This window comes from Panicum virgatum, chromosome 3N (genome assembly GCF_016808335.1).
Source record: "Panicum virgatum strain AP13 chromosome 3N, P.virgatum_v5, whole genome shotgun sequence".
Taxonomy (NCBI): Eukaryota; Viridiplantae; Streptophyta; class Magnoliopsida; order Poales; family Poaceae; genus Panicum; species Panicum virgatum.
In genome coordinates this window covers 16,985,698-16,999,330 of record NC_053147.1, presented here as the reverse complement: position 1 = coordinate 16,999,330, position 13,633 = coordinate 16,985,698, and the positions used below count along the sequence as shown (strand labels likewise).

The 13,633-nt window shown below is 44.7% G+C and overlaps 2 protein-coding genes across 3 annotated transcripts; both read left to right on the top strand.

Moving 5' to 3' along the window:
• The first annotated feature begins 332 nt into the window (after positions 1-332).
• LOC120664707 (syntaxin-71-like) lies at positions 333-4,167 on the top strand. Of its 2 annotated transcripts, XM_039944008.1 has the most exons (10): positions 333-390; positions 721-958; positions 1,056-1,184; positions 2,434-2,605; positions 2,883-2,968; positions 3,075-3,143; positions 3,227-3,271; positions 3,361-3,423; positions 3,526-3,602; positions 3,812-4,167. In XM_039944008.1, the coding sequence occupies exons 2-10, from the start codon at positions 803-805 to the stop codon at positions 3,825-3,827; spliced, it is 813 nt and encodes a 270-aa protein (XP_039799942.1). In that variant the 5' UTR covers positions 333-390; positions 721-802; the 3' UTR covers positions 3,828-4,167. The 2 variants fall into 2 exon arrangements, with proteins under 2 accessions (XP_039799942.1, XP_039799941.1); XM_039944007.1 differs by lacking the exon at positions 333-390 and having other exon boundaries at positions 679-958.
• Positions 4,168-4,574: 407 nt separating this feature from the next.
• Positions 4,575-8,013, top strand: LOC120664708 (histone chaperone ASF1B-like). Its single transcript, XM_039944009.1, has 3 exons — positions 4,575-4,991; positions 6,879-6,994; positions 7,183-8,013. Exons 1-3 carry the CDS (start codon positions 4,883-4,885, stop codon positions 7,525-7,527), a joined length of 570 nt encoding a protein of 189 aa, XP_039799943.1. The 5' UTR covers positions 4,575-4,882; the 3' UTR covers positions 7,528-8,013.
• The last annotated feature ends 5,620 nt before the right edge of the window (positions 8,014-13,633 follow it).

Here is a 13,633-nt window from a genome sequence, read left to right as displayed (position 1 = left end):
AGGACAAACATAGGTCATCTACCCGCAAAAAAAATCCAATAGGTCATCTCACACAAACTCGAGGTGATACAAATTTTTAAATTTAGCTTTTTTTTAGAGAGGGAGAGGCAAATTAAGCTGATAGGCAGGTTCTATCAGCAATTTTATGGGCCTAGGTCCATAAAAGCTACGGCCCACATTACAAGCCCAAACTTATCACATATTCAGCCCAGCCAATCCACCAACCGATCTCCACCGAGGCCGGGGCCGTTGGTGGGGTCCAGCCGACAGACAGCGACGGCGGCTCGGCGCCACCGGCCGTCCAGGCTGTGCCCAGCACCTGACTCGGGCAGGCTCTGCCGTCTTCCCTTTCCCCCGTTCAGTTCAGCTTCGGTTGGCTCGCCGTTCGGGTTAGGCCCCGTTTGGTAGGGATTTGGCTCTTCCAAAAACAGTTTCAGCTTCTTAGATGGAGCGGCTTTTCTAGTGGAGTTGGAGCCGTTTTAGAAAATGTTTGGCAAAACAGCTTCACTTGTTAGATTGATGTGTAAGCCGCGTGAAGTCACGATTTCATGACTTCACCTTGCCTGTATAAACCGCCGACGGCTTCAAAACCGACTTCACACGTGAAGCCGATCCTAAAATAAATGTTTGGAAGGGCTTCACCTGAAGCCGCTGGTGAAGCCGCCGGTGAAGCCCTGAAGCCGCTGGTGAAGCCGCCGGTGAAGCCCTCCCAAACGGGGCTTATTCTTCGCCTCGCCTCGCCTCCTTCCGCCGCAAATCTCTTCTCGAATTCGCTTGTGGTTGGAGCAATCGGGGCGCCAGGATGACCGTGATCGACATCCTCACGCGGGTTGACGCGATCTGCCAGAAGTACGACAAGTACGATGTCGACAAGCGCAACGGCGCCAACGTCGCCGGCGACGACCCCTTCGCCCGCCTCTACGCCTCCGTAGACGCCGACGTCAACCAATGCGTCGAGGTGAGATCTCCTCCTCCTCCTCCTCCTCCCCCCCCTCCACCCGCGTCCGCGAACCGGGGGGTACTCGATCTGAATCTGATGGTTTGTTTTGGAACAGAAAGCGGAGGCGGCGAAGCAAGAGAAGAACAGGGCCGCGGTTGTGGCGCTCAACGCTGAGATCCGGCGCACCAAGGCCAAGCTCCTCGAGGAGGACCTGCCAAAGCTGCAGCGCCTCGCCGTGAAGAAGGTTGCCGCCCTAGTACCCGCATTGCCTCCACTTGAGTGTTTGTGCTAGATCTGCGAACTTTAGGACTTTTGAGCTTGATTCTGTGCTTGCCAGTAGCTAAACTTGCTTGGACTGTAGCTGCCTAAAATTAGGATGTCCGGCTGCAAGGGTTAGGGAGTCTATTGGAAAATGGTCCATTTCGCGGATTTTAGAATTGGTGTACTACCAGTGGAAGAATTTGGGGGGAAAAGCTGTGGTTTTGGTTAGTAGTTGCGACGTTTCTGGATTGGGAGTGATTAAGTGAGCCATGTAGGAGCATTTCTAGGATTAGTAGAATGATGGTTATGCGCTGATTTGACATGCATGAGGAAAATTTAATGTCTTGTGTTTTGCCATCTGAATGGAATTAATACATATGCAAATTGGTTGATTGCTGCCTTCATCTGGTTCCTCTGACATAGTTGAAGGTAGATTATTGGTGCTGCGTCTTTACTGATGTTGTGGAACTCCATGCATGCCTTTTATGCATTCTTCTTGTTTTTTACTTTGAACTTGCGGCACAATCTTTTCCCCGTAATCTGGATTATATGCTTTTCACCTGTGTATTTTTGAGTTCAGACTAGCTGACATTCTTATTCATGTAAACATCTATGAATCACCGATACTTCAAAATGGGTGTCGTACCCGTATCCGATACGGCGATACGCCCCGATACGCGTATTGGGAAGTATCGAGAAATTATGATTTAAAAATAAAAGATTTAATTCTCGATACTCTGTCTGATACTTCCCGATACTCCATCCGATACTTTTGGGCCAATAACACCTCATTTGAAAGAGCATCGGGAGCCCATCAACGTAGGCCCATCCAGGTTGAACTAATCATTTAGCTATTTCTGGTTGAACTTGAACATTTGCTACGTGTGTTGGCCCTTTGGAAATGTAATGTTTATTATCTATTTCGTTCTCAAAAATTATTTGGCAATTTATGTTTTTAAAAATATATATACTTGCCGTATCGGCGTATCCTTATTTTTTGAAAATCGCCGTATCACCGTATCGCCGTACCCGTATCGGCGTATCGCGTATCGGTGATACTTAGGTAAACATGCAAGATTTTATGTGACCCATTGAGCAAGCAACTGCTTGCTTGGTTTTACTTGTTCCCAGATGCGCCCCTTACAGTTTACCTTAGCATACCCTTATACATAGTTAGATTTGACTGCATTGATACATTCAGGTAATCTAGTTCTGAAGACTCCTTTTAACAGGTGAAAGGGCTCACCAAAGAGGAAATTGCGACCCGCAGTGATCTGGTTGCCGCATTACCTGCAAGAATACAGTCAATCCCGGATGGTAGTTCTACTGCCACAAAGAAAAATGGAACTTGGGGAGCCTCAGGATCTCGCACTGGAGGAGCCATACAGTTCGACACTACTGCTGGTTAGCGAGCATCTGAACATCTTCTGTTGATTCACCTTTGTCTGTCCTGTAATGATTTATGTTATGTATTAGCTTTTTATTAGGAAAGATTTGGCATAGTTCCTTTTGATGAAACTTGAGATCCAAATAATCGCTTTTTATGTCCAATACTCCAATTCGAAAATGATTAACTATGCGCATGTGTAATCTTAAGACTTTTAGACCATCTTTGTTTTGAATTTCATCTCTTTTGGATCACTGGCTGACCCCCATCCCTGTAACACCACTTAAAATACAGATGGGAACTTTGACGATGAGTACTTTAAGGGGACAGAAGAATCGAACCAGTTCCGCCGGGAATATGAGATGCGCAGAATGAAACAGGTAAATTTACTGAATCATTTTTCTTCTTTCAGTTTCATTTTATTTTGCTACAGTACGTTGGACTCAGTTTCTCATATGGTGTGTCTTTGGCAATGAAATTCTGCAGGATGAAGGTTTGGATGCTATTGGTGAAGGGCTGGAAACTCTGAAAAACATGGCATCTGACATGAATGAGGTTGCTTGTTGTGCTTTATTTCTTGTTATATGATACAATTAGAATAAGTTATGGACAGTTAACTGAATAGCTGTGATCATCAGGAATTGGACAGACAAGTTCCTTTGATGGATGAAATGGATGACAAGGTCTGTTATCTTGCAGCCATTAGTTTTTGTAGGCTTCATCTATATACTGTCCAGCAATACTTATTTTTGCTGTATAATGTTGATTGTAGGTGGATAGAGCGAATGCAGATTTGAAGAATACTAACGTTAGACTGAAGGAGACTGTTCTTCAGGTAAAACCTAGCACTTACCTTTGTGCACTTCCTAACTAATGCTTGGTTAGCTGGTGACCTCATAACTCATACTGGTTGTTTTCCACATTGACTTGTTACCAGCTGAGATCGAGTCGCAACTTTTGCATTGATATCATCCTTCTCTGTGTCATTCTTGGTATTGCGGCCTACCTTTACAAGTAAGTAATTTTCATTTGCAACAAAATTCAGTTTCATTTCCAAATAATTTGTTGGTATGATTACTGAATGAATCTAGATATAACATTGTTACTATGACTATGCTGAGATTTTCTTTAGTTTGTGTATGTTGGAGTGCAAGAGTTCTTTATGACTTGCTGGTCTTCGATATATAGAGCTCATTATCTTGCTTCCTGTTCTTGTTGTGCAGCGTGCTAAAAAAGTGAGGCGGAATCCAGTCGGGGCCCCTTTGTTGTTATGGCTCTACTTATCAGTTCTTGGAGTGACAAGTTACGACGTGTGCACGAGCGATTTGTGTTGTCATATCTCTGTATTATTTGTGGTGTCCTGCTTGAACCTTAACTAGGGTTTGTTGAAGTGAGCACTGCGTGTGCGTAAACTGGAGTCAGGAGATATATGTTCTGTACATTTGGGAGTAAATTTCTTAGTGAGGAGTACACGGCATCATTCTGTGTGGACCATGTAAACGTGCTCATGTATATTCCGTCAGGTCGTCCATCGATGTCTCCATCTTTATGTTGAATCTGTCTGTCTGGTTGGTACCAAGAGCAGTGCTACCGTATGTTTCGTAATTTGCTGCTCCAACTCGACATTATTCCAGGTCTAGCTCGCATCCGGGCAGTTCACTTGTTTGCAGTCTCTCAATGTCAGTCACGCAAGTACTGGCCCTGCTGAGACGTTCCTGCGTGGATGCTGGACTGATTCATGCGTTCCAGAAGAAGAAGCCTTTTGCTTGGTCAAATCCTGCATGGGAGCTGAACTGATTCCAGCGATACAAAACGAGTCAAGTTTGAACCGAAATCAGTCGGTTTCCACCAATTTTTCCAAATTCCCAGCCTCTAAATCAGTCGGGTTCCACCATTTTTTTTTTTTGAAATTCTCAGCGTCTAAAGTGTGTTCGCGTTGGTAGTTATTCAGTTTCAGCAGCGGTTGAGCCTCGGCAGGTCGTCTCTCCCTCCCCAGTCCCCACCGTGTCGTGTGCCCACTCGGTCTCGGGGCTCGGGGCTCTGGGCACTCCCCCAGCTCTGGCCCTCTCCAGACTCTGAACCTCGGGGCTCCGGGGGCGTCTCCCGCCAACCCAATTTCGCTTCCCGCCGCGAATCTCCGCACCTTGCCGCATTAAACCCCGCCCCAAAGGCCGCGCACTTGGGCAGTTCGCGGACCCCCCGGCCAGAAATCCGATCCCCAGCCGCCGCGGCTCGCTCTCTTCTTTTCGCCCCCTCCGCTCGAGCCCGCGCCGCTGCTACCGGAGGCGGCGGCGATGAGCGCCGTGAACATCACCAACGTGGCGGTGTTGGACAACCCCACCGCCTTCCTCAACCCCTTCCAGTTCGAGATCTCCTACGAGTGTCTCGTGCCCCTCGACGACGGTACGGATCCCCCTTCTCCTTTCTCGGTCCCCGCGACGCGTGGCGGCGGGCTAGGGTTTCACGCGTGTCGAGATCGGCCATTCTCTGTTTTTGCGTGGGGGATAGGGAAACAAGCTGACGGCGTTGGGTTTTGCTGCATATAGAGGCCGGGATATCAGGAGGGGCGTGGAGCGGTGGGAGTCGAGCGCTGCTGCATCGATTTCCCTCCACTAATCCGCATCCGCACAGAATTTTTTCCCTGCATATGGTAGTGTTCTAGATTGCTGTCGCTACTTCTTGTTAAGTGAACATTGTAGTTCACACATGAACAGTAAGAAGAATTAGAGAATTCGGTTGAGGAAAACCTAACTTTTAATCCTGTTGTAGAACTCACCTAGCCTGTTTATATTTGTTGGTTAACATCTCTTAATAATATTTAACATCAGTTAAACGATGCAAATAGTTTCTTCTAGCCTACCCTGAATTATGTAGGGGTCATATTGTATTTTTTTTATCTTTGATCCCTGGTATCAGTACATCAGTATGCCTGTGACTGATCCTATTTGTCTAGCAGTTTATTGAGTTATTTGTCAGCATTTGACATTATGCGTGATGCAACTCTGTAAATAAATTTATGCCGCCCATTCTTGGAAATTTGCCAACAGTCTAGCATTTGTCGATCATACATTGAAGTTAGAAACTATTGAGATGATGTTATTGTTCTTTTGTAACCTCTGCTTGTATGTATATCTATAATAATTAACAATTGTTAACAATAAGATAGCTGACTGTAGAAATCAAACTTTGTGCTATTGGATTTGACACAGGTGAAGTTTTCTTTTCAGTCGTTAGTTCTCTTCTTTCTATTTTGATTTTGGTGATTATCCTCTTGAATATGCAGTGGTTAATTTGCTGACCTCTTTGACTATGTTTTCAAAACGTATTATTGGAGCTAGTCATAAGAACACTGATAATATGATTAATCGTGATTAATCGTTGATCAGGCTGATTAGTCGAGGCTAAGTCGAACCTAGTCGGTAGTCTAATCGTCCCGTCTAAATCCCCTGATACTTAGGATGCATATATATTAAATAGATGGTCAATTATAAATTACAGTAGAGAATAAGTAGGCAAACAATAAAGATTAAGATTCAACCAGGGTTGTTTGGTCCAACACATAAATATCTCGCGAAACAAGTATCCCTAAACAAATTGTCAACTGCTAAGCTATAGTTACAAGAGATTAGTAATGGATTACAAACCTGAAGGAGTGTATTAGATATTAGTTGTTCTATGTCTAATCGGACAACTAATCGTGATTAGTTGATGACTAATCGTACAACTTGCAATCTAGTTGAGCTAATTGAGTCGGTGGGTATAATCGGTACCAAGGAACCAATAAGGGTGATTAGTCGTGACTCTGCATGATTCCTTGAGATCCTGCTATATTGAAAAGTCATTTGACTGGTGTGTGTCAGTATCAAGAGAAATTCAGGTTCAGGGATGTTTGCTTTTCGTGCGAATGTGGTGCTTTGCTTTCTCCCCTTCTTTTGGCTCCAGTTTGTTGATAGTGGCCATAAAGCAGTACATCGTGATTGGTATTGGTTAGAGATTTTACAGATATGCTCTGATCAAGACCTAAGCTAATGATACAATTTATGGCTTTATGCAATTAAAAATGTCAAGTCTGAACTCTGAACCTAGTTTCAATTGTCACACAATGTTTATATTTCATTCAGTACCATAGTTGTATACATACATGATCATCAGTTCAAGGAAAGTACACAAAATAATTCAATCGGATCTCCTCAATTATTCTATTAATATGTTTTGGTTTCTCATTGTCTTTTTATTTTGGGTATTACATTTCTTTAAATACAAGTAAGAACATGCTTGTTTTCATTTCAGATCTGGAATGGAAGCTTATATATGTTGGATCAGCAGAAGATGAAAATTATGATCAACAACTTGAGAGCGTGCTTGTTGGGCCTGTCAATGTTGGGACCTACCGTTTCGTGCTCCAGGTATTTTTTTGTTGTGTTGCTCTATTCTACTTCAAAACATTCACCAAACACAATAGATCCTGAACTACTGGTTCTCTGGTAGAATAAAGCACAAGCACTGCTTGTGACTTCTCAGTTTTGTTAAACTTGTACAATATATCTAAATTTGGATCTGCCATCTGGAAAGTGATATGACATTTCCATTGCAGGCTGACCCACCGGATCCCTCAAAGATCCGTGAGGAAGACATAATTGGTGTGACTGTGCTGCTATTGACATGCTCTTACATGGGCCAGGAGTTCATGAGAGTAGGTTACTACGTGAACAATGATTATGACGATGAGCAATTGAGAGAAGAGCCTCCAGCAAAGGTGCTAATTGACAGGGTGCAGAGAAATATCTTGGCGGACAAGCCCCGTGTCACCAAGTTCCCTATCAACTTCCATCCTGAACCCAGTACAAGTGCGGGACAGCAGCAGCAGGAACCCCAGACAGCCTCGCCAGAAAACCACACAGGCAATGGTGATGGAAGCAAGCCTGAAGCTGACCAATGAGCACAACTTGGTGTGGTAACATTTTGGTATGCGTCTTCCAGGATGTGCTGTAATATTTCAAAATGGGATTTCTGGTTCCACATTGCTCTAGGATCCTGGTTCTAGCACCGGTGGTTCTTTAGAACTGTTTGTTCTGTAACTTGAGTTGCGAACACCAGGTGACTGGATGTTTCATTAGGACCAGAAGAGTACTCTCAGCATGTTCTCTTGCAATCGCTGTATTGCTTTCGTTAGAGTACTAGAGTAGTATTTCAGCCTAAACTACTGCCTGGCTATTCATCAGCTTTGTGGTATAGATTCTAACTGGGGAATCCTTTTGCTCACTTGGCAAGTGTGGTGTAACGACTTGTATTTGTGAGCGCACACGCATATTTGGTCCCTGTTTTCATGGATCGGTTACATTTCCATGAGAACTGAGAATTGGCCGTTCGCTGGATTAGACCACAGAGTCTGACCCAGGATGATCTACGTGAACATTTTACACTTTTTGCTGGCCGTAGGCCGTAGCTTGATGATGAACACGCCTTGCCCCTCTTCAAAATTCGTTCCAGTGTGCAATTTCGCATTTTGACGGAATGTTTTTGTGGTGATTTTAAAGCGTTTTTGCGTGGTGGTTTTCAGTGCAGGCAAGTTATCTCCAGGTGCCCGGCTTGTAACGACGACGATCCCCAACAACATTTTGCTATTGATTCTCTCTTGCGTATCGGTGCGTGGATGAAATTTTAAATGATTTGACGCGGATGAACACCCAGCCTCCACCAATTTTCGCAAATTTCACGCAGATGCGTCATAGAAGAGGATGTAATAATTTGAAATTTTCTGCTGCTGCCGCCTGGCTTTCCATATTTAATTTCTCGAGATGGAGAGCACGCAGGAACGGAGAAGCCGATTCTGGTTTCTTCATAAATTATGATTGCCCCCTTGCAATACAAAAGGAGAAGGAAAATAAAAGAAGAAATTATGCATGTAGCTTTGTCTTGTGTTCGTGACTACCAGCACATCTCTGAAGCTTTAGGGAACCGACAGCACTTTTTCAGAGCGACATGCTTAACTGGCTTCGTCGATAATTGAGGGCAGCGATCATAGGCAGCAGCCCCCTATCCCATCACGATGCCTACACTTCTCCGTTTTCCTTTTGCGGATCAAACGCGCACTGTCTGGTTCGTTCCATGCATTCAGAAAGCAGAAATTTCCATCCAACTCTTACCATAACTCTTCCTTGTTCCAAATGAAGCGCATCTAGGCCCGTAGATGCATTCGGTAAGTTTCGGTGATTAATGACGACTGCATGCGACTAATGTGTATTTTGAAGGAAATAATACTTATAAGTTAAGTCTCATATGAAATGTGAAAGGAGACCTCTCAAAATTCATGATCAAACGATTCACGGACTCAATTTTCAAGATCAAGGACTATTCTAGATACAAGTGTCATAAAGAGATAAATGACACTTGATTTAGTTTGAGTTTTATAGACTTAAGTTAATGATCGTACTATTAAGAGGGGTTCTTGGGTTAGTAGCTTGACTCTAATCATTTTGGCCTTAGTAATCTTGCACACTTGCTCAATTCAATCCAAGACAGCTCAAAAGAATTCAAGAAAACACTTGGAAGAACAAAAGGTCGAAGAAAGAAACAATTCCAAATCAACTCAGCTGAAAACAGAGAAAGCATAGTTGCACCGGTTACACCGATGCTCAAGCACCGGTGCATCCGAAGGCAACCGGTTGCACCGGTGCCTTAGCTCCGGTTCATCCAGACATTGCAGCAGGGGTCAAGTGCAAGAAAACACAGCATCACCAGTTACACCGGTGCCACATGAACTAGCACCAGTCTAATCACCGTGGCATCCTTCAGAGAGCATGTTTTTGGGATGAAATATTTTCTTCAGCACCGGTTACACCGGTGGCATGAATTTAGACCACCGGTGCATTCACAGTACTATTGACCAGAGACGTATGTATGGCCAGTGAAGGAAATTCTTCAGCACCGGTTACACCGGTGCCACACTTAGCAAGCACCGGTGCATTTCTGTCAGACTGCTACTGTGTCAGATTATCAACGGCTATTATTTGGTTTTAGAGTGACCGGTTGCACCGGTGTTGTAGCTGCGGCCTAAATGGTGCCTACGACTTTCTGGACAGTTTGTTCCCAACGGCTAGGGGTGCTTCTCCACTCTATATAAGTCGACCCCCTGGCTCATTTATGATGCCTTTGACGCATTGAATACCTGAGGCCACCCTAGAGAAGAGAAGAGAAGTGTTTCGAGCCATTAAATGAAGATCTAGTGCTTGCAAGTGATCCAAACAAGAAGAATTCAGCCATTCCTTGAGCAGCAAGTGTGCTAGTGCTTAGGGCCATCTCAGTGAGGGTCAAGTGAAACCTTAGGAGCTTGTTACTCTTGGTGTTTGACGGCACCTAGACGATCTTGGTGATCGGGTGATTCTTGGTGAGCTCTTGGAGATTGTGGGAGCCCCAAGAGAAGGATATTGTACGTAGTGTGAAGCTCGTCATTCCGAAGATGGAGAAAGAGTATTCTTAATGAAGACTTGCTTCTTGGTGATGCAAGGGAGCGATACCCTTAGTGGGTGCTCCAACGTGGATTAGAGGGGAGCGTCAACTCCTCGATACTACGGGAAAAAATCCGGTTGTCTCGTGTCCCTCTCATTTACTTTACTAGCATTTCATATCTCTTGTGCTTGTTAAGTATCTTGCTTGGTTGCTCTTACTTAGAAATTATCGTGCTAGTTTGTTTCGATTGATTAAGTTGCATATTTGTTAGTATGATCAACTCTAAGGAAAATAAACATGTTAGTGTGTTATCCTACCTAGATTGATGATGCTAGTGTGCTCTAGTTGATAGGATCAACCTTTGTAGATTGGGCAACACTAGCCTAGGTTAAGGACTCGATAGAAATTTAAAAAAATTCCAATTCAACCCCTTTTTAAGCCTTCGATCCTTTCACCAAACATGCTCTGAACACCTCATCGTCCTCCCGGCGATGCTTCGAGAATCGAGATCATTTCCGAACTAAGTGGAATAACATGGGGCGCACCTGTAGGTTCTGTGCCATGCACACTGCCAACCTTGGATAGATCTGCATGACCAGCACCACCAAGCTGTGTCCAAGTCCAAGTTCCAACCGTATGAGCGCAATGGCAGGCAGCATGACGGCCTGTTCCCTTGTCCTCGACCATGCGATCTGCCACCTGCTGCGCAAGGATCAGCAAGTGATTTGATGCCGTTGGAGCGCGAGGGTGTCCAGACAAAAAGGCATCGCCGCCTTTCGTGTGAGGAATGAGCTCCGGCCGGCGACGGGTTGATGACGAGGTGCCAAACGAAAAGTGGATCGGCGAGCGACTGGATGCGGACACACCGACACAGCCGAGTCCTCGAGGCAGCGGCGGCGGCGGATGCGGCCATGAGCTGAAAGGTGCAGCGGGTGCAGTGCACGCATGCATAAAATTGTTTGCTTGAGCGTTCTGTATAAAACGAACTGAACTCCGATGAACTGTGTTCAGTTTATTTTTTTCTTTTTGGAGTTCTTACCTTGAGCAATTAATTGATTAGTTGATCAAGGCCGCTGATGCTTGGATAAACCATCGATTCGGTTTTATGTTTATCTGAGTAGTACTAGCAGGCGAGCACTTGTCTGAATCTCTTCAGACGTCCAAACCGATCAGCACTTGGCTGGCTTCTTTGGCAACTGAGGACAGCGACCTAGCATGGCCTGGCCACACCGTTTTGGGGAACACTGGTGGCACCGCCGGCGGTTGGCTACTCTTCCTGTGGTGCACCACGAGACAGACATTGAGACATGCATGGCCTCCACTCCACTCCAGTCTCCGCTTCATAAAAAATTACAGCCCTGCTCGCCGAGTCACGCTGCTTGTGCATGCGCGTCGATCGGCCGCCACTTACTGGACCAGCACTCCTTTCTCTGAACCAAAGCTTAAGAAATTCGATCGGCTCCGTCTGGATCGACATGCTTAACTGACTTAATCTATAGCAAACCGTGGATGGATAGCGCGGCTGCAGACAGTCTGTCTGTTCGCCGGAACCCTGACGCCGCCGCGCCGCCGCCGCCGGTGGTTGCAGACTTGCAGCGACCTTCCCTATCCATGGTGCACAAAGGGACGATTGAGCACATGCACGGTTTGCATTGCTGCTGCTTCGTAGAAACTGGGCTTGCTTGTCGCGACAATTCTCCATCCATAAACTATAATAAGAGGATCAATCATGTAAAGTTATCATGTCTGACATCATTGTTGGGCTAAAACATATGCAGATCATATGCATTTTGTCACTGCGTGCAGCACGTACTAATGAGTGGCCAACCATGCCAACACAAGCTGCTGCTGCTGCCGGCGCCGGCGCCGCCTGTTTCCTTCTCCTGCGCGGAGCAAACCCGTCGTCTGCACACGGATCGACAGGCGAGTGACGTGCCAACGGACGGGAAACTTTGTCCGGGAGTAAACGAGGGAATAATTCCAACCAGCGAGGCGCAGAAGCGAAACAAAACGCCACGGGAGCGTTCGACTGGAAAAAGGCCAAACGCACCGGTTAGGAAGGGGCTTAGGTACCGGTTTTTGAACCGGTACCCGGAAACCGAGACTAAAAGTCACGGCCATTAGTATCGGGTAAAATAACTGGTGCCTTAGACTAGTATGACGTTCGACTGGAAAAAGGCCAAAGGCACCGGTTAGGAAGGGGCTTAGGTACCGGTTTTTGAACCGGTACTCGGAAACCGAGACCAAAAGTCACGGCCATTAGTACCGGGTAAAATAACCGGTGCCTTAGGTTAGTATTTTTGGCAAAAATGGTTGGCCGGGATTCGAACTCAGGATCTGTTGTCTCGCGTGTACTTTTCTTACCATCTCACCTATACATCACTTCTGAGGAGAAGATAGATATTTTTCTTTTGAAGTAACACATGAATGAGCCTAAGGTACCGATTGGTAGCCTTAGGTTGGTACCTAAGGCTCATCCATAGACACCGGTTGGTGATACCACCCGGTACCAATGTAAAAATTACCACCCGGTATCTATGGAAAGCCTTAGGTACCGGTTGGTGTGTTACCAACCGGTACCTAAGGCTCATCCATAGTTTTCATCCACCCTAAAAGTACCTGTACGAAGATGAACCGGTACCTATGCTAACATAGGTACCGGTTTATTTTCATAGTGGTTCTTTTGGAGTGGACCTTTGGCGTGTTTTCTAGTAGTAATTACTGCCCGTCTCTCTGCACCTCATCAATTTTGGCCCTCTTGTTTTGGGATCCTGCTATGCATGCATGTGCAGCTCCACTACGAACACGATTTTCTGTCCCAGCCCTTTTCTTCTGGAATTCTCGTGTTTCAAGCATAAAACTAATTAATGCGTACAATAATGGATTTGTAGCCAATGCAAACTAGTTGAATTGTTTTGTTTGATCAATATAAGATAGGTTGACATGTTGTCAATTCATTCCTCATAGGTACTCATGAAGTATAAATATGAGCGCATATCTTAAAATATATACATAGTACAAAGTAACTAAGTACTCTCTCCGCTTATAAATGTAAGAATATCTCCATCCACAAATTTCCTGCAAAGAAATGTAATATCTCCTCACACAAATATAAGAATTTTTAAGTTTCAAATTTGTCTATAAATATAGTAGTTATCTGCAAGATACTTTGCAAGCACTTTAGCCGACCACGTGACAAAGAGTAAATAAGGAGAGAAAGGGAGAGAGAGAGAGCAAAAACGTCTCTTTGCCTATAAGACAGCAGGTTTAACCTTTTTGTTGTGAAATCTACACATGGATTTCAAGTGCCCGCGTGCGGTCATATCTTCTAGATTTATTATCAAAATTAATGATGATTTTTGGGGTATTTGTCAGCCATTATTTTTTTAAAAAAATATGAACTCCATATTTTAGAAATAAAAAACAAACTTTCTTGAAAAAGATCAAAGCTTAGCCTGATTACCGTTTTGTGAAAAAGAAAATACATGCTTAGAAATAAGAGTCCCTAGGTGATAATCATCTCCTTATAAATAATCTAATTCAGCTTTTCAAAAATATAAACATATTTTTTCCTCTATAGAATCCCGTTCTCAGTA

Excerpts from the sequence above, each read along its gene's own strand:
- LOC120664707 (XM_039944008.1), top strand. The coding sequence starts at position 803 with ATGACCGTGATCGACATCCTCACGCGGGTTGACGCGATCTGCCAGAAG. Across the intron at positions 959-1,055 it reads ACGTCAACCAATGCGTCGAG|AAAGCGGAGGCGGCGAAGCA; the intron begins GTGAGATCTCCT and ends GTTTTGGAACAG. Across the intron at positions 3,144-3,226 it reads TGGCATCTGACATGAATGAG|GAATTGGACAGACAAGTTCC; the intron begins GTTGCTTGTTGT and ends TGTGATCATCAG.
- LOC120664708 (XM_039944009.1), top strand. The coding sequence starts at position 4,883 with ATGAGCGCCGTGAACATCACCAACGTGGCGGTGTTGGACAACCCCACC. Across the intron at positions 4,992-6,878 it reads TCTCGTGCCCCTCGACGACG|ATCTGGAATGGAAGCTTATA; the intron begins GTACGGATCCCC and ends TTTTCATTTCAG. Across the intron at positions 6,995-7,182 it reads CCTACCGTTTCGTGCTCCAG|GCTGACCCACCGGATCCCTC; the intron begins GTATTTTTTTGT and ends TTTCCATTGCAG.